Source organism: Neofelis nebulosa, chromosome 4, assembly GCF_028018385.1.
Source record: "Neofelis nebulosa isolate mNeoNeb1 chromosome 4, mNeoNeb1.pri, whole genome shotgun sequence".
NCBI lineage: Eukaryota > Metazoa > Chordata > Mammalia > Carnivora > Felidae > Neofelis > Neofelis nebulosa.
This window is the reverse complement of record NC_080785.1, coordinates 157,892,607-157,919,541: the sequence shown is the minus strand read 5'-3', so window position 1 is coordinate 157,919,541 and position 26,935 is coordinate 157,892,607. Positions and strand designations below refer to the sequence as shown.

The 26,935-nt window shown below is 51.5% G+C and overlaps 1 protein-coding gene and 1 long non-coding RNA gene across 13 annotated transcripts in view; one reads left to right on the top strand and one right to left on the bottom strand.

Moving 5' to 3' along the window:
• Positions 1-26,935, bottom strand: part of EPS15L1 (epidermal growth factor receptor pathway substrate 15 like 1) — a 97,109-nt gene that overhangs the window by 49,647 nt on the left and 20,527 nt on the right. For 10 of the 12 annotated variants that reach the window (XM_058727584.1, XM_058727587.1, XM_058727592.1 and 7 more), the window contains exons 2-10: positions 22,891-22,932; positions 22,598-22,687; positions 22,079-22,126; positions 19,491-19,586; positions 18,785-18,847; positions 15,779-15,904; positions 11,556-11,615; positions 7,154-7,387; positions 2,148-2,305 (exon numbers count right to left, since the gene is read on the bottom strand). In XM_058727584.1, coding sequence (XP_058583567.1) covers positions 2,148-2,305; positions 7,154-7,387; positions 11,556-11,615; positions 15,779-15,904; positions 18,785-18,847; positions 19,491-19,586; positions 22,079-22,126; positions 22,598-22,687; positions 22,891-22,932 — 917 coding nt within the window. Of the gene's footprint in view, positions 1-2,147; positions 2,306-7,153; positions 7,388-11,555; positions 11,616-15,778; positions 15,905-18,784; positions 18,848-19,490; positions 19,587-22,078; positions 22,127-22,597; positions 22,688-22,890; positions 22,933-23,114; positions 23,231-26,935 lie in introns of those variants that run through there. The other 2 variants (XM_058727590.1, XM_058727586.1) reach the window with 2 other exon arrangements.
• LOC131510446 (uncharacterized) lies at positions 23,261-25,868 on the top strand. The gene is made up of 2 exons (XR_009261060.1): positions 23,261-24,257; positions 24,911-25,868. It is a non-coding gene; the product is annotated as an uncharacterized LOC131510446 (long non-coding RNA).

The following is a 26,935-nucleotide window of genomic DNA, read 5'->3' as shown; positions in this document are numbered from 1 at the left end:
TGCTCGGCCAGCCACCAGCCGGGGAGGCCTACACGCGTGTTCTGGCTCTGTCCTTGTTTCCTCCCTGCCGTCCCTCTGGGAGAGCTATCTGCGCTCCCCCTGGCCCCCCGCAGACAAACCCGGACTGGCCTTTTACTCTCCCAGCAGTGATTCCAGAGCCTGCTCGTTCTGTCTTTCCCCTCTGCTGCTTATGCGTTCCCTCTTTTAATCCGAGCGTATTCGTGATTTCACCGTGCTGCTTCCACGTTGTGGCGTCACTGGCAGGTGGAGGGACTGTCCCTATACTACGACTGGGGCGCCGCATCGCTACCTCTGAATCACATGCACGTTCGCTTCAGGGCGATAAAGGGCACACGCATTTTATCGGTTTCTAAAAGGGGACGCCAGATCTGAAGGGGCCGAGAATGACTGCCCCGGACCTGTCGGAAGCAGTCGGCCTCCACTAGCTGTTTTGGTGACTGACTCTGGGTGTCACACACTTGCGAAGGGAGAGCCTGTTCTCTCAGGTCGGGGCCTCCCGTCACAACGTGGACATCTACGAATTCTTGCCAAGGGCAGCTATTTCCACAAGCTACTGAGTAACGTGCTGTCACTGCTCTTCTACTAGGCGCTTATCCAAAGGATACAGGAGTGCTGATTCATAGGGGCACATTACCCCAACGTTTATAGCAGCGCTATCAACAATAGCCAAATCATGGAAAGAGCCCAAATGTCCATCAACTGATGAATGGATAAAGAAGATGTGGTTTATATATACAATGGAATACTACTTGGCAATGAGAAAGAATGAAATCTGGCCATTTGCAGCAACGTGGATGGAACTGGAGGGTATTATGCTGAGTGAAATAAGTCAGTCAGAGAAAGACAGGCATCATCTGTTCTCACTCGTTAGTGGAATGGAGGATCACGGGGGAAGGGAAGGGGGAAAAATGGTTTTAAACAGAGAAGGAGGCAAACCCATAAGAGATTCTTAAATACAGAGAACAAACTGAGGGTTGATGGGAGGGCGCGAGAGAGGGGAAAATGGGTGATGGGCATCGACGAGGGCACTTGTTGGGATGAGCACTGGGTGTTGAATCATGGGAATCTACCCCCAAAATCAAGAGCACAGTGTATACACTGTACGTTAATTAACTCAACAATAAATTCTATTAAAAAAATAAAATAGGGCGCCTGGGTGGCTCAGTCGGTTAAGCGTCCGACTTCGGCTCAGGTCATGATCTCGCGGTTCGTGGGTTCGAGCCCCGCGTCAGGCTCTGGGCTGACAGCTCGGAGCCTGGAGCCTGTTTCTGACTCTGTGTCTCCCTCTCTGTCTGCCCCTCCCCTGTTCATGCTCTGTCTCTCTCTGTCTCAAAAATAAATAAACGTTAAAAAAAAATTAATTAAAAGAAAAAAATAAAATAAAATAAAATGCCACTGCTCTTGCTTGGAGAGGTTCACTTCTCCAGAATTATACAGAAATTCCCTCCCTGTGACTCCCAAGTGAAGCCCCCTAAGCCCTGAGGACAAAAGTTAGAAAGTGACTTTCACCACTGGCCAATTATAGAAGGAGCCATCCCAGCACTGGGAAGACTGCTCTGGTTCACCCTGAAGGAAAGTGAGGGTGGGGCAGTCCCCATGGCTGGGGACCAGAGTCCTGTTGACCACTCACCCCCCTGACGGCAGTGGAGTCGCTGACCTTCACAGGCCTCCTAGGGAAGGCGGCCACAGCCCCCACTGCCCAGGGTGGCTTTGCTAGAGTCCCTGGAGACGTACCACACACTCACCCCAGAGGGGCAGGGCCATGCGTCTGCACCCTGACTAGCTGTGGCAAAGGCGGGGCCTCCTGCTAGAACCAGCAAGAACTCACCCCAGACACTCAAGCAGATCGCCCCACAGCTTTCCAGAGGGACTAAACAGGCAGTGAGCTGACATGCCCAGGATACGGGGGAAGGGCCTTCACACTCGTACCTCACTCGGCACCCCGATCAGCCTGCTGAGGATTAAGTGACAGGCAGAGGTGGAGGCCCTGACCCCCAGGCCCTGAAGGTCACCCGCCCTTCCTTCAGCACAAAGCTTATTTCCTCGGGGCCCCTCGGAGACACCTGTGGCCATCACCTCCACACGGGAGGCCCAGAGGGAGCAGACGTCCAGCTACCCATCCTTACCATATGTGTGCTAGAAGGTTCTGGGTGAGGCCCGAGTGCATGAAGATCTCCTTCACCTCCTGGCCACTCACGTAGCCATCCAGGTCCAGGTCGGTCTTCAGGAATATCTCGTCAAATCGCATCTTGTCTGCAACCGGCACCACCCAGCTCACTGTTGGCTGAAAGGGGTTTCAAGACCATTAGTCTAGAGCTTCTAGACTATAAACCATAAACACACGCTATTAAAGGGCTTTCACATGCTCCTGATGGATGCTCTCCGTGCATTAGGGCAGCACCATGAAACGAGAGAGCAGACAGGAGCCCCACTCTCTAAACAGGGAAACTGAGGCAGAGAGCAGTGCACACCAACTCGGTCAGTCTCGCCTGGTGGCCAACGTGCACCTCTCCCACCCCATCGCACAGCCCCCTTCTCCTTGTATTCAGAGGGAGGTAGAGACCCAGCAGGTCCAAAGGGACTTGAAGGGAAGTCAATGACCTCCTTCCAGGAGGGGACTTCAAGTGCGCCAGGCAAGACCCTGCTGACGGTCCACGCTAGAAGGACGGCCTCCTGAGAACCAACCAGCCCTTCCTGGCCCTCTCGTTTTCTGCCTGCAAACACTTCTCTGCAGTTGCCAGAAGTATTCTCAATGCCCACAGTTGAGGATTCTGTACTCCACCCTTTGTCCCTGACTCCATTCCCCGTGACATGGCAATCCCCCCGTGAGGTGTCCCACCTGGCACTGATGGGCAGTGAACACGTCTGCCCGTGTGAAAATGGCATCTGCTAGACAGGCAGGCGCTCAGGGCCCCCTGGCGCTGGCTGAGGAGCCCGGGCCCCCGACGAGCATGCCGTCCACCCGCAAAGCCCCACCGCCCCCAAGGGCCCTCACAGGCGGACAGAGCTGAGTATCTGAGAGCCCAGCGTAGCATCATGTCTGCAGTCATGGGGCTTGGCCACACGCTGCACGCGTGACCCCTCACACCGCCTGCTCAAGTCTACGTGAGGAAAGCAAATGCCACTGAGGGTTCACCGGGGCCCGGGCACCTCCTAATCCAGAGGCACCAGGGCCCCTTCCACCGCTAATTCCAGACGCATCACCTCTGACCTTTGGTGTGCTCTCCGAACCAAGTTCCACAGTGCCTCTACCCGTTTTTCTAGAGATGTTCCTCCTTATCTGCTTTTTCTGAACAGGTCTCCCTCGTTATCCAAATCCAGTGGGATCCTGACTCAAGCACCGGGAATCCAGAAAGCAAGGGTGGGAAGCAAGGGACACCACATTACCCGTATCATTTCGGTTCCAGGATTTCAGATAGGGAGTAGAATGATTTAGTCTGCCACGGATTTATCAGAATCCATGGGCCAAATTCAAACAGCAAGGGCTCAGGCAGCATGAGTTCAGAGACCTGCGTTTTACGCGTCCCATTATATGAATTTTGTAAGCCACCCCAGGGGAGGCATAAAGACACACGTAAAGGATCTCTAGCGAAGAAGTTTGCCGCCTTCATATCCAGTGTCTGGAGCAAGCTAAACCTCAGAGGCCAAGCAACCCAGAGAGGAAGTAACAGTGGGTCAGACAGGCTGAGCTGAGGGGGACAACGGTTTCTGTGCTCCGCAGGTCCCAAGAGGTTACCACTCTGGGATGACAAAAGTCCTGATGTTCGGTGTGCAAACAAAATGGCTTGCTGCCTGATTTCTGAGATCTCAGAGCAGGTCGGTGGCCAGACTCCAACGCCCAGCCTTTTCCTCAGAGCTGGGTCTCCCAGAAGGGGCTGGTCTGGCAGCCACAGGCCCCAGTAAAGGGGAACAGACCCTGCTGGCTGGAAGTGCCTACACCCCGTAGCCGGCTGGGAGGACAAGACCTGGTGGCATTAGTCTGGAGGTGAGAGAAGCAGAGGAGGGGACAGCATGGTGACCGCGGGTCCCCAGAACTGCTCGATCTCATGTCTGTGATTCCACCAGCGCCCTCATTCTTAGGGAAGGGGACGTACGTCTTCTTCCCTCCCCCATCCTGACAGAGGTCCCTGGTAAAATAGGTCTAGTGGTAATCAGCAGCACGCTCCCAGGATCCGGGGAGAGTCACCAGATCACCATGGATCTGGGTTACAAGGCTAGTCAGTCTGCACCTGTCAGCAACTTTGGCCCCACCTGCTTCCTTGGCAGTAAAACCTATTACCACTAACCTAACCTACGGTAATTAATAAGAACTCTTGGCAAGAATTTTGCAGACACAAGGCGCTAGGTTGTCTTAGAAAACAATAGCTCACACGGGTCCAAGTTACCATCCTCGGCCCTCGCTTTAACTCCACCCCCACCCTTCTTCCTGTTTCTACAGGTTCCCACTTGAGAGCCTTGGCATATGCTAGTCCTCCGACGGCTTTTTGTCATTCAGGGATCAGCTCAGGGCACCTCATCAGTGACCGTCCAGTTGACCCCACCTACAGGAGCACCTCAGTGCTTCCAGGCTGGGCCCTGTTCTGCTTCTCATAGCTATCTGACCTTCCTTAGTTTATGGTTATGCTTATCATCTATCTCCCCAAGGAGGGCAGAGGCTAGTCCCACGGTCACTGTGCATGTCCACAAAGTGCTGGGCATGGCTGGTGGTTTGCCGAGCTGAAGATGCCCACACTGGACCATCTGGATGCTGGGCTTGTTGACCGACAGCCATGTGAGACTCACCAACCAGAGGGGAAGCCCCATCACCTGTGCCTCTCCACACGGCCGTGGCAGTGACGGGGAACGTATGAACCCCCCCAACCCCCAACCGACCAAACCACCTCAGCCCTCCCTGATGGGACCCTTACTCTTCGGTGCAGCGAGCTCCTGGAAAATGAGCCACTAACCGCACCCGCCCAACCACCACCAGGCAGAATGCTTAATTTTATTTTATTATTATTATTTTTTTACACCCCCCCCCCCCCAGAATGCTTAATTTTAGAATGATGTCACGTGCAAGAGGAACCACTGTCTGATCGTCTATTTCTGTAGCGTTCAGTGCCTGACAATTTGGGGGTTTTTTATTGTAATTTAAGTGCCTGTCATTAAGCTTTTGATTGCTGAGGCACCCATTTCAAAACTATCCATCTCATATAAACACACTGCCAGCCACACAACTAGGAAGCGCCAGGCCAGCCCATGACGGTCCCCACTAAAAAGCTCTGGGTGACCTAGACAACTGGCCGCCTGAGTGACCCTGCTTTTCCCTTCCCCTGCTTTCATTCCCACTCTTATGTTTTAAATTCACCAAGGAAGAGCGAGCCTGAGAAACCCTAGGCCCCCACCCTCGACCCCGAAAGAGGCAGAGTCCCGTGCCCGAGCTCACTCTCTCTCTACCCACGACCTTGCTGTGGTGGCCCTGGGGGTGACACGCACTCTGCAGGACCTGTGAGCAATGAATCTTCTTTTTTCAAATTTTCCGGATGGTTGTTGCGAAATGTAGGTGCACTCTGCAATCCTACCAAGAACCACAAAGACACCTCCTCCAGGCCAGAAGCGTCCGTGGGGGCTCGCCACAAGTCACGGGGGCCCGAGTGAGCGCCACAGGCGCTCCTGGCCGACAGCGCCACCGACTGACAGGCCGAGACCAACACAACACATTTCTACTTTTATCGTTCGTATCTGAACTTGCGTGGCGGCGCTGGCTGGCCCTCTTCGTGTCACCTTCACGGCTCCGCCTTTGAAGCCGCAAGTGAGGCAGAGAGCAAGGCATGACTCAGGATGTACTCACAGCCATGTTCTTCCATGTTTTAGATCATCTCAAAGGTGCCTCTTTATAAAAGAGCCCTCGATGGTGTACTGCATTTGCCAGAACAAGACGCGTCTTTCTGACACACCAGATGTTGCCTGCTGGGACTCAGAGCCCCCACGCTGTCCTCCTGACGAGACAGATGCCTCTGCTGCTGGCTGGTTGTTCAACAGGCTCACTGAGCATCCAAGCACCTGAGACTCTTCCGACACTGAGATTCTAACCAAGGACTAACTGTTCTCATGAAGCTAAGGTGGGGGTGGGGGTGGGACGGGGAGGAGACCGAGGATACACAATTAACTACACACCAAGCCAGGCGTGGGAAATCTACAACGCAGGGTGGACAGAGCCCGGGGCACGCTGGCTGTGGTCACGCCAGGGCCCCCCGATAAGGTGCCCGTGAGCAGAAGCCTCACGAAGCAAAGGGCTGGGGTGTGATCTGGGAACGCACCGCCCAGCAGAGGAGCTACCTGAGGCAAGGGGGACAGAGACATGAGGAGAGAGCCCAGAGGTGGGAGCCAGCTGAGGGTGTCTGAGGAAGGGCAGTATTTGTGTGCAAATGAATGAGAAACTTAATTCTGCATCCCCATTGCAACGGACAGAATGTTTGGGCCCCAACCCCTCCCCAGAACTCATGTGTTAAAACCCTACCCCCAATGAGAGGGTATTATGAGGTAGAGCCTTTGAACGATGATTAGATCATGACGGTGGAGCCCCATGAATGAGATCACGGCCCTTATAAAAAGGACCCTAGAGAGCTCCCTCGCCCTTTCCACCATGTGAAGACACAGCAAGAAAATTCCATCTGTGAACCCAGAGCTGGACTTTCATCAGACACCGAATCTGCCGGTGCCTGGATCTTGGGACTTCCCAGCCTCCAGATTTTCTGTGAGAAGTAGATATCTGTCATGGTCACCTATCCTATGGGACTCCATTACACTCAAACAGCCTAACATACCAATCATAAACATTGTTTTAAAAAACGTAATCCAAGGGCGCCTGGGTGGCTCAGTAGTTTGAGTGTCTGGCTCTTGATTTCAGCTCAGGTCATGATCTCAGGGTTGTGGGATCTCGGTGCTGAGCATGGAGCCTGCTTAAGAGTCTCTTTCTCTCCCTCTGCCCCTCTCCCTGCCTCGTGCACACTCTCTCCAAAATAAAAAAAAAAAATTAAAAAATTAAATCACAAATGTTACCTTTTGGGGGCCGCAAGTTACTTGCTCCCAAGGTGCATCTTGCTGGGACTCTATACGTGCAAATGGCTGCCCTGAGAAGCAGACACTGTACCTGTGTTTGCTTGAGACTGTGCTTGGGGGACAAGCTTCCCGTGCTGTTCAGGCTGCTGACGCTGCCGTGGGAAGGGGTGGAGCGGAGGCTGTCTTTCGGCGGGGGGCTGGCGGGGAGGACAGGCACAGCTCCTGGGAACACGGTCTTCTTTCTCTTGGAAGGTGGGATGAGGGAGGGGGGCAGGACAGAGGGTACAGGCTCCTTCTCGAGGGCTCGGTACACCAAGTGCATCGCCTGTGAATGCAAAAGAGAATTGCGTTCAGGTGGCCAGGCGCAGGCCTGCTCTTTCCAGGGCTGCAGTGATGTGACATGGGCTGCTCTTTTTGAGGTCACTTCCAAGCTGAACAGAGTGAAAAATAAACCTTTTCTGATGAGGTATCTTCCAACGCATAATTTTTCCAAGAGGTGTGTAATCACGCAAGACCCACATGAGCACAAGAGGAGTTCAATCATGCCAGACTCCACACATGTCCCTTCACCACACAGGAGGGCCACCAGCTCCAGGGCTGAGGACTCCCACAGTACTGGAATTTGGAAGTCTAAAGACGCACTGCGATGTGTATACGCCTGTTTCAGGCGGGCAGAGAAAAGAAACTTTCTCTGAAACAAAGATTTAATCCCGTTTTAAAGTGTAATAAAACCAAACCAAAATCACAGCCCTTCTCCCTTAAAAAGATCCCTTGTTATTTGCAATACAGACCAGATCACTAACATAGGTAAAATTTATCGTCACTTAAAAACACTACAAAGGGGCACCTGGGTGGCAGTCAGTTAAGCGTCCAGTTCTTGGTATGGGCTCAGGTCATGATCTCAGGGTCGTGGGGCAGAACCGCTGTTTAAGACTCAATCTCTCTCTCTCTCTCTCTCTCTCTCTCTCTCTCTCTCTCTCTCCCCACCAAATCCCCCCCTCCGATTCTTCTCCACGCACACACATTATCTAAAATAAAATTTTTAAAATTTCAAAAGAAATTTTTAAAAAGTGCTACAAAATGTTAAACCCAGCTAGTGATGAAAAAAAACCCAAATGACACAATTATAAGACCCATTTATAGAATAACATAAATCCTGGCTGAAATGATGGGAAATAACGAAAACAAAACAAAAATGGAAACCCAGGGCTCCTGAGGCCGTGAGGGGAGGGGCACGCGTGCGGGCTCACTCTGGGCCAATTATCCCATTCCTGGGCATCACCCCAAGAGCAGTTAAATGATACAAATACCTCAAGTCAGTGTGGCCAGAAGAAATATAAAAAATAAGTAATAAGGGGCTGGGGGAAGGGGAAGCTAGTGTTCGCTGGGGACAGAGTTTCAGGTGTGCAGGATGAAGGGTCCCTGAGATGGGTGCTGGTGACGGCTGCATAGCTGTGTAAGATTATTAATGGCACTGAATCACACACGTAAAAATGGTTACGATGGTAAACTTCACGTTATATACGTTTTACGATAAAAAAATAAGAATAATGCACGGCCAGTAAAAAGAACAGGATGATGGAGACACACGGAAAATGCTCAAAGTGAAAAAGGCAAAGCAGAGATGACAGGGGAGGTGGGGAAAGACCCAACCAGTGCTGGTGAGGGTAAGGGGTCAGAGGGCGCTGCTGGAGAAACTTCTAACCGACCTGGGAAACGGCTGCAATTGAATCTAAGTTTAAAATCCTCAAAGGCTTTACACACGTATTACAGTAAGGAAATAATAAACCTCAATTCGTGTGTATGTGGTAAATCACATTTTAAGGAGGTTTATGATTTCTAGAATGGAAGATGAATCTTAGGGATACTAGGGAATTCAATTCCAGGTAAGTCACAGTCGGGTTTTGTTTTTGGTTTTTTTTTTGGCTTGGTCGAACTTAACTGCTATTTATTAAAACACTATCCGTAACTACAAGAGACTGCTTTATTCTACTTTGAGATTTAAGGGAACAAGGTGAGTGAATAAATTCCCTGAATGGGAGAGAAAGGCCAAAGGTCAAAGGTCAAAGGTGTGAGGTGGAGGGAAGGGAGGAAGAAGAGGAGGGACAGAAAGACACAGGCCCGGGGTGAGGAGGGCTGGCATGTGAGGATGTCAGTCCGGTTGCTGGGGCAGCTGAAGAGCAGGGTGGGAAGGTGCAGGGGCGTGGAGGGAGAGCAGCTGCCCGGGAAGGCAGTCGGCAGGGCACAAGAGCCCTAGTCAACACAGAGACACGCCACTGCCACTAACAGGAGAAGGGGTGGAGTGCCGGGGCTCTCGCACAGGCATAAGCAGACCCGAATGTAGACGGCGGTGTCTTGGGGCACCTGTGGGCGCACCTACACGTGTACCTACTTCCCGGCTCTGTCCGCTGAGAGGGCCTGAAAGCAGTTGGCACCCCGGGGGCCCTGAGCACCCCAGAGCCTACATGGTAGTTTCTTTTTTTTTTTTTTTTTTTTTTCAACGTTTTTTTTCAACATTTTTTTTTTTTTTTTTTTTTTTTTTGGGACAGAGAGAGACAGAGCATGAACGGGGGAGGGTCAGAGAGAGAGGGAGACACAGAATTGGAAACAGGCTCCAGGCTCCGAGACATCAGCCCAGAGCCTGACGCGGGGCTCGAACTCACGGACCGCGAGATCGTGACCTGGCTGAAGTCGGACGCTTAACCGACTGCGCCACCCAGGCGCCCCTACATGGTAGTTTCTAACACCGTTCTCCACTACGTGGAACCGGGGCTCCCTGGAGAAGTCGGGCTGAGGCAGGAAACATACAGGAGGAGCGAGGAGCGTCCCACCGTGCCAAGAGGAAGCAAGTGCTCAGAGAATGATGGGATGTGACCAAAGGCGCCAGCTGGGAGGAACTCCAAATGGGCAAAAGAAATCATGCCACTAAAAGACTACAAACATGGCGGGGGCGCCCGGGGGGCTCAGTCAGTTAAGCGTCTGACTCTGGCTCAGGTCATGATCTCAACAGTTCGGGGGGTCGAGCCCCACGTCGGGCTCTGTGCTGACAGCTCAGGGCCTGGAGCCTGCGTCAGATTCTGTGTCTCCCTCTCTCTCTCTGCCCCTCCCCTGCCTGCTTCTCTCTGCCTCTCAACAATAAATAAATGTTTAAAAAAAAAAAAAAAAGATTACAAACATGGAACAAAGGGCGCAGCCATGAGTCCACTCGGACACAAATTCCTCACAGTAGAAGGCTCACTGGGAAATGTGCAGGAAGTGCCAGAATTACAAACTCATCTGGCAACCACCACAATCCTCACTGAATCCTGTGAGACTCCTGGGAGGCCTTGAGAACTAGCGGGTGAGAGTGGAGGAGACTGGGGCATCCAGTCTCCAGGTGTCTCCCACGAGAGACTGAGCACAGAGGAGGAGAGTAACCCTGCAGGGAGAAACCCCGGCCTCCGCTCTGACTGCAATCCAGGTTCGTACCATGTCAACAACAAGGGAGAAGACATCCCAGGTCCTGTCAGTGGCATGTACCCCAAGGAAAAGAAGCCATCCCCATGGTGGGGTCCTGCCCCACATATATGCACGACCTGGACCATCACGAGGAAACAGCAGATATCCCTGAGCTGAGGGACACTCTACAAACTGCTGGCCTGCGCTCTTCAAAATGCCCATATGCCCACGAGACACAGAGACAGACGGAGATGCCTCCAGATCAGAGGGCATGAAAGAGACGGAGCTACAGAACATAACACAGGAGGCTAGAATTTCTTTGCTGCAAAGGACGTTTTAGGAACAACTGGCAATGTCCGAACATCCTTAGATAATAGCTTAACGATGTAACAATACAGAAGACAGGACACGTAATAAATACCATAGTAACTTAGACAATGCCAATGTAATTTCCTGGGTTTGAATTGGACACTGGTGACATAAGAGAATTCACTGGTTTTAGGAAATCCACCCTGAAGTATTCTGGGATGAAAAGGTATGGTGCGTGCAGCTTCCTCCAAAATGGTTCAAACAGAATTTTTATGTGTGTACACATATGCACATACGGCAAGAGTTAGGAGGAGGATAAAGCAAAGTGGTAAAATAATAACAGTGGGGAATCTGACTGGAGGGTATTGAAAAGAATTCTGTGTATCACTGCCACTTTTCTTTAAATCCAAAGCACATCAAAATAACTACTTTCTAAAAATCACAGAAGAAGTGGTGCCTGGGTGGCTCAATCGGTTAAGCGTCTGACTCTTGATCTCGGCTCAGTCATGATCTCACGGTTCGCGGGTCTGAGCCCCACAACGGGCTCTGCGCCGGCAGCATGGAGTCTGCTTGGGATCCTCTCTCTCCTTCTCTCTCTGCCTCTCCCCCACCGTCAAAAATAAACAAACTTTAAACAAACAAACAAATAAATCAGAGGGGAAAAAAAAAAAGAATCCAGAAACCCCACATGAGCTGTGTTTCCTTCCTCAGCAGAGTAGGAAAAGAGAGTCACAGCAGGGGCCTACCACAGCAAACTCATCTCTGTCCAGGTGCCCATCCTTGTCGATGTCACTGAGGTCCCAGACCTGCAAGGGAAAGAGAGCAAGGCTTACTAGGGAGGTGGGGGGCACCGAGGCTCCCTGGGGAAGGAAGCATGTCTGCCAGAACTCAGATTCCGTGTGCTCGGTGCACACCGGGGTTAAGGCGAGGCACTCAAGACGTGACCCCTCGGCAGTTTCTCTGCAAAACCATCAGCTGATGAAGCACCATCAATTCCAAGATCCCTCCATCGTATTGTGCTCACTTTCTCTAACAAGCAATTGTAACTACAACCATGTCCACCTTGCTTTTCTCTTTATCGTCTCACAAGGAATTCTTAGATAGGAAACACGGCTTGGTTTCGGCACAGGTGCTGCTCTGAACACAAGCCCCCCCCCCCCCCCGCCCCCATTCACGGTGCGCTTGGCCATGAGCACGCGTTCGAAGTCCGTGGGGTCTCGTGTCCTCTCCCATTGGTGGATGGTGAGGCAGGTGACACAGAGCACGCTTGCACCCTCAAGATGAGGCAGGTACAGGTTCCTATACTGGGTCAAAGGCCATGCGCCAGACTGTCTAAACCACAATCAAAGCACTAGCTTCCCGACCCAAGTCAGCATCACCAGAACCAGCAGGCCTGCCTGACTCGGCAACACTGGGCGGGGCGCCAGTACCCAGAGCGAAGCGGACACCTGGGGTCCAAACGTGGTCCTTCACGTGCTGGTACCTCTTCAATCAGGAGCGACATCAGCCCAGGGACAGTTCTCATGCGCAGGCCCTCCTCCCCAGCCCTGCTGCTGTCCTTGACTTGGGCCTCTCCAATCGTCCACAGAGGCCACAGCCTCCAGTTAGCCTCTTTGCCTCTAATCCTTTCCCCAGGGTTACCACAGGAACTGTTCTAGAATGCACTCTGAGCCTGCCCCTTTGCCTGGCACATGGACCCCAGCCCCCCTCCCGTGCCCTACACAGGTCCCTGTACCACAGCCCAGCTTCCAGGGACTCTACCTTGACCTCTAGGGACCCCAAACTGTTCACAGTCCCTTCAAGCACGTGGACGCCCTTTCGGAGGCATTCTGCATCAGGCCGAGTGCTGTATGCCTCTGGTTTCGATTCAGGAAGAGTAACTTTTCCAAGCAGATGGCGCTTGCTCAGGGAGCCAGGACCAGAATGAGAACTCCTGGCTCCATAGCCTCTCTCTGTCCAGGGGCCCCTCCACCTCAGCACCACGGACATTCGAGACCGCGTCACTCTCTGTGGTGGGGCTGACCTGGGCACGGCACAGTGTTGAGCAGCATCCTCGGCCTCCACCCACCTGAGGCCAGCAACACCGGACCCAGGTGGGACAACCAGAGCTGTCTCCAAACATCACTCAACATTCCCTGGGGGAGGAATTGCCTGCTAAGAACACCAGCCCTCCTGAGCATGCCTCTGCTCATGCTGCCACGCACCCCTTCTCGTCCCATCGCTGGCAACCCATCTCTTTACTCTAGAGAACACAACCCACAAGTGCCTACTCTAGGAAGCCTTCCCTGCCTGCCCCGTACCCCTCTGCCCTGGCAGATCAGGCATCTCCCCTCTGCCACTGTCCTCAGTGGGCAGAATCACAATCACCAGGGAAGCACTGGGTAGTAGAGGCTTTACCAGGGAAGAGTGAGGGACCTGGGGACCACCGAGGACCTCATTCCCATCTCCATGAGACCCTGAGGGGCTTACTGGCCACTCTGAAGGCCCCCATTTCCTCATCTGGAAAATGAAAGTGACGCCAACCGTAACAGGGTGGTTGCAAGTGCTAAAGGACTTCATTCGTGCAAAGTGTTCCAATGGGGCTTGGCACGTATTAAGCCCTCGGTAAAGAAATATTAGGATCTCAACCACTAATTATTTTGGTCTTAACTACTATTTGTTTATTCGACCTTCTGGACTGTATCTAATTTCATCCCCATCTTCCCAGTGCTCAGTACGAGGGCTGGCCCAGGGCAGATTCCAAAACTTCCTGAATGCCTGCATGGATGGTTGGTGCATGGGTGCACAGGTAAATGAATGTATGCATAGGCGCAAGGATGCACGAGTATACTGACGCATTCATCATGGACAGCTGGGAGCGCAGATAAATGGGTGCGTGAATATGGATGCACACACGGATGGATGGGTGCACAGTTACGGATGTGTGTGTGCATGGATACGGATGAACTCGTGCACAGGTGGGCGGGTGAATGGATGTGGATGCATGAGTACATGGATGAACGGGTGCACATAAGGCTGGCGTGTGAAGAAAAGGAGGGAAGGAGAGAGGACCAGATGAGAAGTGACCCCTGTGTCACAAGAGCTGGAGCCAGGGCAGAAGACTGCAGAACGCGCCCTTCCTAGCCGAGCTCCCTTTCTAACGAAGCACGTTCCACCTCTGTCAAGTCTGTCTTGTTCGTGACTTGGCTCTACAACGTGATTATACCCATCATCGGGTACTTTGCGAGGACTGCCAAGTAAAGGCACACAAAGTGCGGGAACGGGTCACCCCATCCCGCTGCAATTAAAACTCAGGCCTTGGAAAAACTATAGGTGATCAGCCAGGGTCCCCATCACAGAGCTCCACCGACACCATGCCACGGCCAAGAGCGAACAAAAGGATTTGAGAGATTCCCCTTTCTTAATTTTTTTTTTTTTTTTTATAAACTTTAGTGTATTTACTTAGAGAGAGAAAAAATGGGAAGGAGCAGAGAGAGGGAGAGAGAGGATTCCAAGCAGGCCCCACACTGTCAGTGCAGAACCTGATGCGGGGCTCAAACTCACAAACCCTGAGACCATGACCTGAGCCGAAATCCAGAGTCGGATGCTCAACCAACTGAGCCACCCAGGCGCCCCTTAGTGGCCTTCTTTCAAAGCAAACTGTTAAGGTGGGCTCTACCTGGGTCCTACTAAGCGGGCCAGTGTCCAAAAAAGTCATAATCAAACAGAAACGTTATTAGGTGAATCCAAGTGGACAGGAATTTGCACCTTTCCCAAAGGTTCTACCAAACGTCATGAGCTAGACCCACAGGCGTGGCCTAAGGTAGCAGGGACCATGCTCAGTCCCCTGCTGGGCCTGTGACTGCCACATCGCCACAATCCAGTCCAGACAGATGACATCCCTCCCATCTCAATCCAGAGCAGGGGACTCAGTACAGCCTTGTGGAACTGGGCTTTGTGCAGAGCAAACACACAGTGCCATGATGCAAACCTCACTGGAGGGAAAGCAATCCGGAACAGAAAGCTGTACCTAAAAAATCTGTATTTAGGGGTGCCTCAGTGGCTCAGTCGGTTGAGAGTCCGACTTCAGCTCAGGTCATGATCTCACAGTTTGTGAGTTCGAGCCCTGTGTCGGGCTCTGTGCTGACAGCTCGGAGCCTGGAGCCTGCTTCAGATTCTGTGTTTCCCTCTCTCTCTGCCCCTCCCCCATTTGTACTCTGTCTCTCTCTGTCTCTCAAAAATAAGTAAAAACAAAAAAAAATTTTTTTAAATTGTATTTAATAGAAACAAAGCTGAGGGTTTTTTTTTTTTTTTAAGCGAATGTATAAATTTTCTCTAAGCTTGCAGCAGAATTTAAAGTAACTTCACCTGGGCATCTGGATGGCTTAGTCAGTTAGGCATCTGACTTTGGCTCAGGTCATGATCTCACAGTTCATGAGTTCGAATCCTGCATCAGGTGAGCTCATGGCCCCGCTTCAGGCAAATAAGAACCCCACTTTGGGTGAGCCCCACTTCTCTCTCTGTCTGTCCCTCACTCACTTGCGTCCTCTCTCTCAAAAAAAATAAAAAAATAATCTGCATCTTAAGTTCTTAAGCAGAAAAAAAGTAATTCTAAATAGACAAGAATTATAGATGGACACTCCCACACTTCTCCCCAGAAGCACACAGAGACAGGGAGATCCCGGGTCTGGGTTCAAATCTCACCCCTGCCCATCTCTGGGCCCTGGGCAGCGAGATCACTTCTGAGGCTGCCTCCCCACGTGTGCAATGGGCCCACACCAGCATCTTCTCCCAGGCTGCGGAGCATCTGTGAGCCACATCCATGAGGCCCTAAACCAGCGTGACTGTAACAAATTCTCCATCCACATCGGCTCTTGCAAAGCCCCCTGATGGTGCACGGCCATGCGTAGAGCCTCCAATGTGTACGTGGGGAGCAAGCGCGGGGCCTACGGAGTTCAGCAGCACTGCAGGGTGTGAGAGAACCACTTACCCGGCCCAGGACATCAAGAGGCAGCTTTGAGTTCATGAGGACCGGCTTGACTTTGTCTCCAGAGAGCAAACCATTGATGGGTAAGAGGCTTTCAAAAATTCCATCAAATTTGGCCTTTTCTTCCACCTAGTTGGAAAGAAAGTGTGCCTGTGTGAGAATCCAAGATGAGCTCTGACCCGCAGCCGGATGAACACAGGCAAGGACCCACCACTGGCCTCGCCGAAAAGCACAGGACAGCCTCACGGCAGTTCAGAGTGAACTTCTGCCCTGAAGGAAACAGCTCCCCGGCAACAGCAACGACAACGCCGGTGGCCAAGGTCAATAGGGGGACAGGGCCTGGCCTGGGGCCTCACTCTCCACCACAGGGGCTGCCTGGAAGACAAGGACCACCCCTCCCTCCCTCCTAGGAGCACACTGGGACGAGACAGATCAAGGCCTGAATGGCTGTTCCTTCTTTAGGACAAACGATGAAAACTGGGCATCAACCTACAGAACTAAAAGAGCTCAAGAACCAAATATAAAAATAAACCAAAGACTTAAGGGGGCTCCTGGGTGGCTCAGTTGGTTGAGTGTCCCAACTTCGGCTCAGGTTGTCATCTCGTGGTTCATGGGTTCAAGCCCCGTGTCGGGCTCTGTGCTGACAGCTCAGAGCCTGGAGCCTGCTTTGGATTCTGTGTCTTTTCTCTCTCTGCCCCTCCTCCACTTGTGCTTGCTGTCTCTCTCTCTCAAAAATAAATAAACATTAAAAAAAAAAAAAAAAAAAAGACTTAAGCAACTAATGACCAAAATCAACTTTAAGCAGAGGAAATCCTCTCACAGCAAAGAAAACAATTCTAAAACCTGCTCCTGAACAGAGAGGTGTGAGGAGGACTGACAGCACAGAGCGGAAGCTACTGAGTCCACTGTCAAACATGAACTGTGGGTCACACATCCAAGGGCCATCGGTGAGGCGGGTCCAGGCAGGGTCCTGAAACCTGCCCTCCTCCAGAAATAAAGCCCACAGCCACTGGCCCCGGGGGATTGCATAATCCTCAGCACCCACTCCGTGAACAAGCCGGAGCTGCTGGGTGCACTAAGAAAACACCCTCAAGGGGCGCCTGGGTGGCTCTGTCAGTTAAGCATCTGACTTCAGCTCAGGTCATGATCTTGTGGTTCATGGGTTCAAGCCCCGCATCAGGTTCTGCAATGTCAGCATTGTGCCCGCTTTGGATCCTCTGTCTCCCTCTCTCTCTCTGCCCCTCCCCTGCTTGCTCACCTTGGCTCTCAAAAGAAAAGACCCCCCAACAAGAAGAACGGACAACTAAAATGTGGTGCACCCACACAACGAACTATTATTCAGCCTCAAAATCAAAAGGAGATTTTGACACAGGCTACAATGCGGATGAACCTTGAGGGCATCATGATGATGGACAGAAGCCAGCACACAAAGGGCAGGGGCTGTATCATCCCACTTATGCGAGGTCCCTAGAGGAGTCACACTCCCAGAGAGAGGAAGCAGATGGCAGGCTCCAGGGGCCGGGGCAGGGAGAGGGGGTTAGTGTTCATGGGGACAGAGTTTTAGTTTGGAGCAATGAGAAAGTTCTAGAGATGGACGGGGCGGAATGGATGGACAACAACGTGAATGAACCTAACACTAGGGAACTATACTCTTAAAAATGGTCAAGATGGTAACCTTTATGTCACGTATATTTTGCCACAATTAAAAAGAAAAAAAGAAAACAGAAAGGAGGGCACAAGCCGATTCTATAGGCACAAGACCCTGGAAGCACTGACGTGAGCGCCCTGCCCCGTGTCGGCCCCGAGGGTCTGGAGAGCTGCTTTGAGCAGCCCAGTGCTCTCCCAACAGAAAAGAACACGTGTCACCTCAGGCTGGTCTGTCCATGTTTCTCTGACTGAAACTTGAAAACAGTCTGCCCCCATCACAGCACCACTCCTTCCCAGCCTGCCGCGCGAGGCCTCGCAGCCTCCTCAGGCAACAGCCCGGCTCCTGAGTCTCCTGAGGCCCCACACAGCCCTGCCAGAAAGGGATCGGAACAGTTCCAGGAACAGGATCTCTCGGGCATTGTTTTTCCATAACAAAGCAGCTCGTTTTCAAAGTAGGTGCCTTGCAACTGGACTACGAAGAAGGAAATCCTTTGGTACTGTGACCACTGCCAGCAAAGAGCTCCCCTGCTCACAGGGGTGACTTCGCAATCCCTTGGTACTTGAGGCCTCCTCCTGCCCTGTCCCTGCACCAATCTCCCCCTGCCCAAATTCTTCCAAGGAGGGGACAGAAAAACTGTATAAAAAACAAGACAGAGGTACTTGAGGCGGGGACAGGGCGGGGGGGGGGGGGGGGGGGCGTGTCTTGATTTTATAGCAACACTGTTATTAATGTCAGTATTTAAGCCAAATAAAAGCAAGGAAACGTGACAGTCCCCTCACCACGAGTGGGGAGTGAGGAGGTCTTGGTACGTGGAGGACCGTCTCCGTGCCCCACATGCATTTCCTTTAGGACTAATTCTGTGCCTATTAGAAGGCACCTCTCATGTCTTTCTCTGCTGCTTCTAGAAAGACGTGGGACGTGGAGACGGTCCCCGTACACTGAGAGAAGATTTTCAAAGAGCAATGAGAGCATGAGAGAGGAAAGAATAACACGTGAACTTGCTAGAAAGAAGAGCGACAGCTACAAAGACGTCTTGGAGGTCTTCGTGCTTGCCAAGTTCTCACAATTGCCCCTTCTGTCCTGACTAACCAACCCAGGCAGCAAAAGCCACAGAATATGGCCTAGAAACACAAAATGTGACTGTAAAATCTTAAGAACCCGTTGCCGGAAACTCAGCTAACTGCTTTAGCAGGGCAATGCCCAAAAAGGTCACGGGCATTTCAAGAGATTTTCATCTGCCAAAGTGTTTTGGCCAAATTCTGTGGCAAATAATCATCCCATGCAATGTTTTGAACATCGTAAATGGCTCAAACGACCGCACATGAAGGACGGCCGAGGGGCGCTGACCGGGGCTCACTTACCCTCACAGCCCAATGGGCCTCTGCGGACGGCGGTGTGACCATCAAGGGGCTGCTGGTGTCGTGCTGTAAAAGGAGAGAAACGATCACTGGTGGCTGGCCCAGAATTAAACTACGGAGGATGTGTTAAGGGAAAGGATACACATCTCAAAGTGCTTTCAAAAGGAGGAAAGACCTCAAAAAGTTAAACGCAGAATTACTGTATGTCCCAGTAACTCCACTCTGAGGTGCAGACCTGAGAGCTGAAAAGAGGTGTGCAAATGCTGGAACATGAATATTTATGTCCACCAACAGATGAATAAATTAACAAAATGGGCTAGACCACACAATGCAACCTGGTTCAGCCATGAAAAGGAACAGAGTGTAACACCCGCGACATCACAGAGGAAGCCTGAAAGAAGTGAGATCACCGGACAGAACAGGTAAATAAATCCATAGAGACAGAAAGATTAATGGCCGCCAGGGGCTGGGGGAGAGGGAACCGGTGAGTGATTACTTCGTGGGAAAGGGCTTCCTTTCAGGGTGATGGAAACGTTCTGGAACTAGAGAGAGGTGCTGGCTGTACAACACTGTGAATGTACTAAATGTCACCAAGTTGTTCGCTTTAAAACAGTAAATTTTACGTTATATGAATTTCACCTTGATTAGAAAGAGAGAGAGAAAACATGGACAGACAGATGATATTACAAGAGCATGAACTTGAACTTACGAATTTAGGTGGTGGCATGTTCAAAGTCAGATTGCTCAAGGTAACTTCGTGGCCGCTCTGTGCACAGGCCACTAGTCTCAGTGCAACATAGAAACCCTGCAAATCCAAGAAAGGGGAAGGTGTAAACACCACCCGGCTGGCAATGACAGGGAGTGAGCTGTCTGCAGCCGTGGGCTTCAAGAAAGAAGGATTTCATGTCGCTCCAACACTGAAGACTGAACGTGTAAAACTCAAGAGTGTTGAGCTGAACTGGTCTCACCCTGGGAGCACTGTTGAAATGAATATAGCAGGGGCACCTAGGTGGCTCAGTCAGTTAAGCGGCAGACTTCAGCTCAGGTCACGATTTTGTGGTTCATGGGTTCGGGCCCCATGTCAGGCTCTGTGCCAACAGCTCAGAGCCTGGAGCCTGCTTCAGATTCTGTGCCTCCCTCTCTCTCTGCCCCTCCCCACTTTTTGTGCTCTGTCTCTGTCTCTCAGAAATAAACGTTAAAAAAAAAATTAAAAATAAATGAATGAGGGGCGCCTGGGTGGCTCAGTCAGTTGAGCGTCCGACTTCGGCTCAGGTCATGATCTCGTGGTTGACGAGTTTGAGCCCTGCGTCAGGCTCTGTCTGACAGCTCAGGGCCTGGAGCCTGGTTCAGATTCCGTGTCTCCCTCTCTGTCTGCCCCTCCCCCGCTCATGCTCTGTCTCTCTCTCTCTCTCTGTCAAAAATAAATAAACATTAAAAAAAATTTTTTTTTTAAATGAATGAATGAATGTGCCAAAGTGGACTTAGTCCATTACATTCTGAACGCTGCAAAATTTCCATTAAATATAGTTTTTATAACTTTATTGTTTTTCAAGTAAGCTCTATGACCGACGTGGGGCCTGAACTCACAACCCCAAGATCAAGAGCCGCATGCCCTCCATATACTGAGCCAGCCAGATGCCCCTCAAATACATGTATTTTAAGCAATAATGAGCTCCCAACATTTAGGAAAATGCTAGATTAGATAAGTAGCAGACCTGGGTTTAAGATTACAAATAAACGATGACTCAAATACATGTTGATTTTTTAAAAATGGTTTGAAATAGACACAGTTGTTTGGGAAGTAACACTCGAGATGCACTGTGATCCCACTGGCCTCGCTGAACATAGCATCTCCCACTCATCCCCCTGTGGCCTGAAATGGACTTACCTCCCACGCAGGGTCAAAGGATCTGAACTAGGCCGTCAGGGGCCTTAACTCCTCCTCACCCTCCTAACCCCAGAACCAGCCACGTTACTGGCTTAGGGGACTCAACGCAGCATAATCGCCTAATTTTAATTGATCGGATAGCCTAAGAACATGAACTGTCTTAAAAGCTCTAAACACCATATGGTCTTTCAAACTTCTCCAAAGAGATAAACACTAGCTCAGCCTTTCTCGGACTGATGTCCACAGAATACCTGAGGAGAGCATACGGAAAAGGGGACGTAAAAAAAGTTTATGGAAACTGCATTAGACAAAGCTAACGGGTTTCTTGTCCACAAGGATCCTCAGAATCTTTTAACGTGCAGATGTACAGTATGAATCTCAAGAAAGGGAGGAAAAGCTGATGGTGCCTTCCCAATGGATCGGCTCATGGACAGCAGGACACCAGGAAAGACATCCCCTGGGATACAGTTTCGGGGAAGACTGGACTAAATTAAAATAGGATCATTTAGGGGCGCCTGGGTGGCGCAGTCGGTTAAGCGTTCGACTTCAGCCAGGTCACGATCTCACAGTCCGTGAGTTCGAGCCCTGCGTCAGGCTCTGGGCTGATGGCTCGGAGCCTGGAGCCTGTTTCTGATTCTGTGTCTCCCTCTCTCTCTGCCCCTCCCCCATTCATGCTCTGTCTCTCTCTGTCCCAAAAATAAAAAAAAAAACGTTGAAGAAAAAAATAAAATAGGATCATTTAAAATCGTTTGTTAAGTACTGTCAATTTCCATTTATAGAACATTCTCAGAATGACAAAATTATGACGGAGAAGGAATGAGTGGTGGCCACGGATCAGGGTGTGATTCCTGTGGGGCAACACGAGAGAGATTCTTCTGGGGGGGCAGGCAGTTCCGCATCCTGACTATGGTGGTGATTACGTGAGTCTATGCAGGTGATAAAGTTACACAGAACTATGCGCATCAGAAAAAAGCCCAAAAAGTGGTCAGCCCTGAGTAAGGCCTCTAGTTCAGTTCTGAGTGTCATGCCTTGGTGACGTAAGCAGCTCTCCCAGCAGGGAGCTGAGGAAGGATACACGGGAACTTCCTGAACTATTTTTGCAACTTCCCTGAGTCTTAAGATATTTCAAAATATCTTAAATATGTCAAAATATCTTTGAAAACATTTGCATCACTTGTGAGCACACAAAATCTTAAAAGATATGCTAACCATGAAAAGACAGCCTCAAGTGTTCAAAAGACCTTTATTTCAAAATGAAACCTTCCCATTTTAACGGTCTGAAAGCCACACTCATTACGTCTAGTAACGCTTGTCAGCAGTGATAACAAGGAAGGAAGTGCAGGGGTGACCCAGCCTGTGGGGGCCCTGGCCCGAGCCCCTCCACTCGCTCTGTGTATACGTGTAAATACCTGTTTGTCCAAGAACCCTTTACCTTCTGGGTCGGCCAAGTCCCATATCTGTGGAAACACAAAGATGTTCGTGAATGCGACTGCCGATCGCTGCCTGTTTACTCACAGGGCAGGAGCGCCCAGCGCCTCAACACGTGGACCTTACGGGTAGGCCAGAGTGGCTACTCCTGGGCTGTGGGTGGGGAGGCAAATTTGGAACGGGTGAATCACCGGCGCCCCCCCCCCCCCCCCCACGGGCACACAGCTGGCCGGTGGCAGGGCCTGGGGAACACTCAGGTCCACTCGGCTCCAAAGCCAGAATCAATCCACCAGCTGTCAGGGTCCGCAAAGCACTCAGGCCTCCCGTCCGCTGCCCGAGTGACAAGTGGGCTAACCCACCAGTTACAGCCTGAGAGGCCCGCCGTGGCCAGCCCACTCCCCAGGAGGCACATCCCCTTGGAAGAGGGGTCTGGCCTTCGCCTGCCGGGGGGAATCCCGAGGGCGGCCTCAGGAGAGAAGTCACTACCGGTCTTCACGTACCTTCCCGAGGATAATGTCTGAGAGCCCGGACTTCTTTAGGAAAAGTGCAGCTTCACTCGCCCCAACGCGCCCTGTGTATGCCGGGTCTACCTGGAATCGGGGAGCGACTGGTGAGACGAGGCTGCAGTCAGTAACCAGAACAGCAGACAAGGCAGCACACGGCCCACTGGCTACTGGCCAATAACGTGGAGGACAGAGAGGGACTCGAGGCCATGCCGGGCTTCCATTCAGCACTGTGCCTACTGAGACACGCCCTCGCTAATTCGATCCCCAAAGACACCCGTGAAACTTACCTGCTTGTAATAAGATTCGTATAAGGGATTTCCAGTGGGAATCTGTGAACGAAACCACAGACACTGGTCAGGAGTGGGCACGTCCCGCCTTCAAAAAAAAGTGCCATCCCCTCAAACAAAGTGTCACTGCTAAAATGTAAATAGTGAAAATCAAAACGTACGCACTTTAAACGTCCTCTCCACACAGACCGCAGCTTGTTTTTAGACACAGATCTCATACTTACCCAGTTTGGGAAGCGGAAACGCTACCGCTCTTTCACAAGTTCTAATTCCTAACAAACAACTTGGCACTCAGGAAGCAGCAGCAGCTGAACTGACTTCCACTCACCAAAGGAGGGGATTTCGACGTATCCAGGGGCTCAGAGGATCCTCTGAGACTGCTCTCTGGTTCCGGAATCAGAACAGGAGTTTCTGCATATCATCACGTGTCACCAGACACGCAAGCTTCAGACTGGTTTCCCCGCCCCAGACCTGGTCTCCACCCATCCCGTCCTCCACCAGCCAAGAGATGCACACTGACTGGCCCCCACTGGGAGACAGCTGGCCAGTGGCCACTCCTACTGTGGCAGGCAGGAAGTACGAAGTCCTCAGCTCAGCACAGAAGACAGTCCACATTCCAGCCATCAGATCCCAAGACGTCACTATTTAGAGAAGGTAACCACCCAGTCGACAGTCATGTGGCTCCCCGATGTGGCTCACTGAGGCCACGTCTGGATCTGGCCTGGTGGACGGCCAAGCCCTCACACTTTTCACCGCGCGTCCGTGGCCTCTCTTCCCGACCCCAGCGAGCCATCCCCCAGAGGAGGTGTCAGCCAGGGAAGAAATTAGGCAGCCACTAGAATGTCAGCTCCAGGGGCACCCGCATGGCTCCGTCAGTTAAGCGTCCAACTTCAGCTCAGGTCATGATCTCTGCAGTCCATGGGTCCAAATTCGGCATCAAGCTCTGTGCTGACAGCTTAGAGCCTGGAGCCTGTTCCAGATTCTGTGTGTGTGTGTGTGTGTGTGTGTCTCCCCCTCTCTGTGCACCTGCCCCGCTTGCGTTCTCTCTCTTTCTCTCAAAAAGTAAACATTAAAAACAATTACAAATAATGCCGAGATTACAGTCAGCTCCTCTAGAGGATCCCAACACCTCTGAGTGTATGAAGAGGTGAAAGTACAGAGAACACCACCAAGACAGGATGGAAATAGAAGGAAAAGAGCATGAAGGTCTGAAGGGGGAGAGAGGAAAGTCAAAACAGAAAGAAAAGGAGAAATCCTGAAAAAACAGGGAAAACCAAACGCAGACCAATGTAAAAAGGAAGGCTGGGGAAGAAGGAGCCATGGCTTGAGAAAGAAAAGGAGACAACACCAGCGAGAAGGATCAAGAGGTAAGCACATGGGGGGGTCCTGGGTGGCTCAGTCGGTTAAGTGTTCGACTTCAGCCCAGGTCACGATCTCACGGTTCGTGGGTTCGAGCCCTGCGTCGGGCTCTGTGCTGACAGCTCGGAGCCTGGAGCCTGCTTCAGATTCTGTGTCTCCCTCTCTCTCTGCCCCTCCCCTGCTCATGCTCTGTCTCTCTCTGTATCAAAAATAAATAAAAACATTAAAAAAAAAAAAAAAAAAAAGAGGTAAGCACATGGCCTCAGTCGCTCCCCGGCTGGCTGCTTCCTCCTGCCTGGTGCACTTGCCCCACACTGTCACTGGGGGAGTCTGTCACCCTCAGCTCCCAGGGGCCTTAGACGGTAGTGCCCGCCATCACACCCCGTGTGACCTCCTGGGTTTAAACCTCTGGCGTCCTTCCAAAGCACATCACATCTCCTCAGAGGAGGTAAGGCCGGCAGAGGAAGCAAAGTCAGGCAGGCTGTTTGTCAAGGGGACAGTGGCCGGGTCCTGACAACACATCCTGTGCCAGTGGTTCACGGGAAGGGAATGCGCAGGCCCCAGGGACCTCCACCTTGATGGCAAAGATCCCCTTCCCACCAATAATCAGAGAGTCTGAAATGCGTTGCCAGTGGGATTTTTTTTTTTTTTTTTTTTTAAGATCTCGCGGCAGGCAAGAAAGAAGTTTCCAAGCTGCTATAATTCCAGGACAAAAGTTACGGTATTGGGGGCATACAGAGTCAACAACTGCCTCAAACTTCCCAAATGCTTCTGTGCTACTGGATCCACAATCAAGAAAAACAAGACCCTGAAAAGCCTCTGCAGCACCAGACCCAAAGCTCCAACCGTCTGTGCTAAGGGCTCATCCCCCAGGCATTCTACGGCCAGGTTTTAATCTCACATGATCCACAGGTGACAGAAAAACCACTGGAGAAGCCTCGACTATTCCTCTCTTTGGAAGTCGATTTAGTGAAGCTGGGACAAAGACCGCAATTAGAGGTTTTGATCTGATTACTCACACTTCAGCTACTGCAAAAGCCGAAGGGGAGAAAGAAGGGAAACCAGCAGATCTAATTGGTACTTGCTCTCACCACACTGCCTCAACCCGGGGACGGGTGGAGTCAGGTCTGCAAGCTGCCCGATGCGCCACCGAAGACACCTGCTGCTAGCCAACACCATGAACCTCCCGAAGACAGGCAGTCTCTGTGGCCAGCTCCTGGGCAAGACCTCCGTCACAACCTGCTCGCAGCGTCACAACCAGCAGAGGCACAGGCAGCGGCTCCCAGAGGGAGTGTTGCAGCTGCTGGGGCAGGGCGCGCTGAGAGTGGACACCTGCACTGTTTGCTTTTGTTTGACCCCAGACAAAGCCTGGGGCACACACAGAAAGGGGGGACGGGGCTTTCAGTGTAAGAGGCTGCGGAGAGCTGGGCGAGGTCTTAGAAAATGGAAGTAGGACAGAGCCGGCCTGGGACGGCAATCTCCTTCACCAACTCACTCTGCTAAGGGGCCAGCTTCAACTTACAGTGACTGAATCATTGATGAGGTTCAGTCAAAAGTTTGATTTTGACCTTTCAGTTGCTTGTGGTATCTTAAAATACACAGAGATAACATGAAAAGTTCCTGTGGCCTCTTTGCTCTCTCCTCCAGCCTAGATGCACTTTACAAGCGGGGATGGCAGGGAGGGGAGCGTAGCAAGGAGTTCACACCCTTCTGTGGGGTGGGCTTTAAAACACCACAGTTCATGTGAGCACATGCAGTTTTGAGGCTGGGGAAACAGAGCTCGAGATGAAGGAAGGACACAGCAGAACCACTTTGGAGGGGAAATCTTCTGAAGATCGGGGTTCCAGCCACTCCTAAACCTCCCAGGATTGAATTCACCCAGTTCGGATCCCCACTTTTGTCCACAGGCAGGACCCTTCCTAAATCCTTATGCCTGGAACCAGGAGAATTCCCACTCTTCCAGGAAAGGATGTGCTCTCATGCAAAACAAAGCAAACAATCGCCAGCCTTGCTCATTTCAAAATGGCATTCTTTAAAGGAAACTAGTTTTTGTTTTAGGACTTTTAAGTTTTCTTTTTTTTTAATTTATTTTTGAGAGAGAGAGAGAGCACACAAGCAGAGGAAGGACGGAAAGAGAGAGGGAGGGAGGGAGAGGGGGGGGGAGGGGGGGAGAGAGAGAGAGAGAGGGAGAGAGAGAGACAGAGAGAGAGAGAGAGAGAGAGAGAGAGAGACAGAGAGAATCCCAAGCAGGCTCTGCACTGTCAGCATAGAGCCTGACACAGGGCTTGAACTCACAAACCGTGAGACCATGACCTGAGCCGAAATCAAGAGTCAGATGCTTAGCCAACTGACCACTCAGGTGCCTCTGTTTTGGAACTTTTTAAAAAAGGTTTAATTTCTTGCACTAACAAATAGGGGATCACATTTATGAAGCACTCACTGTTTTCCATCCAGTACCTCATTTAATCCTCCAACCACACTACAGCACAGGTACCCAATGTACAGGTGCTAAGACTGAGGTTACCTTGCCCAGGGTCACAGAGCCAATGAGTGACAGAGCCGGAGGAACACCCAGGTCACGTGGCCCTAACCTACTCTGCACGCTGCAAAAATAGCCCAGGCAGCTGGGCACTCGGGCACAGCACAGCCTCCCAAGCATGGTAGCCTGGGAAAATGCAGACTCATG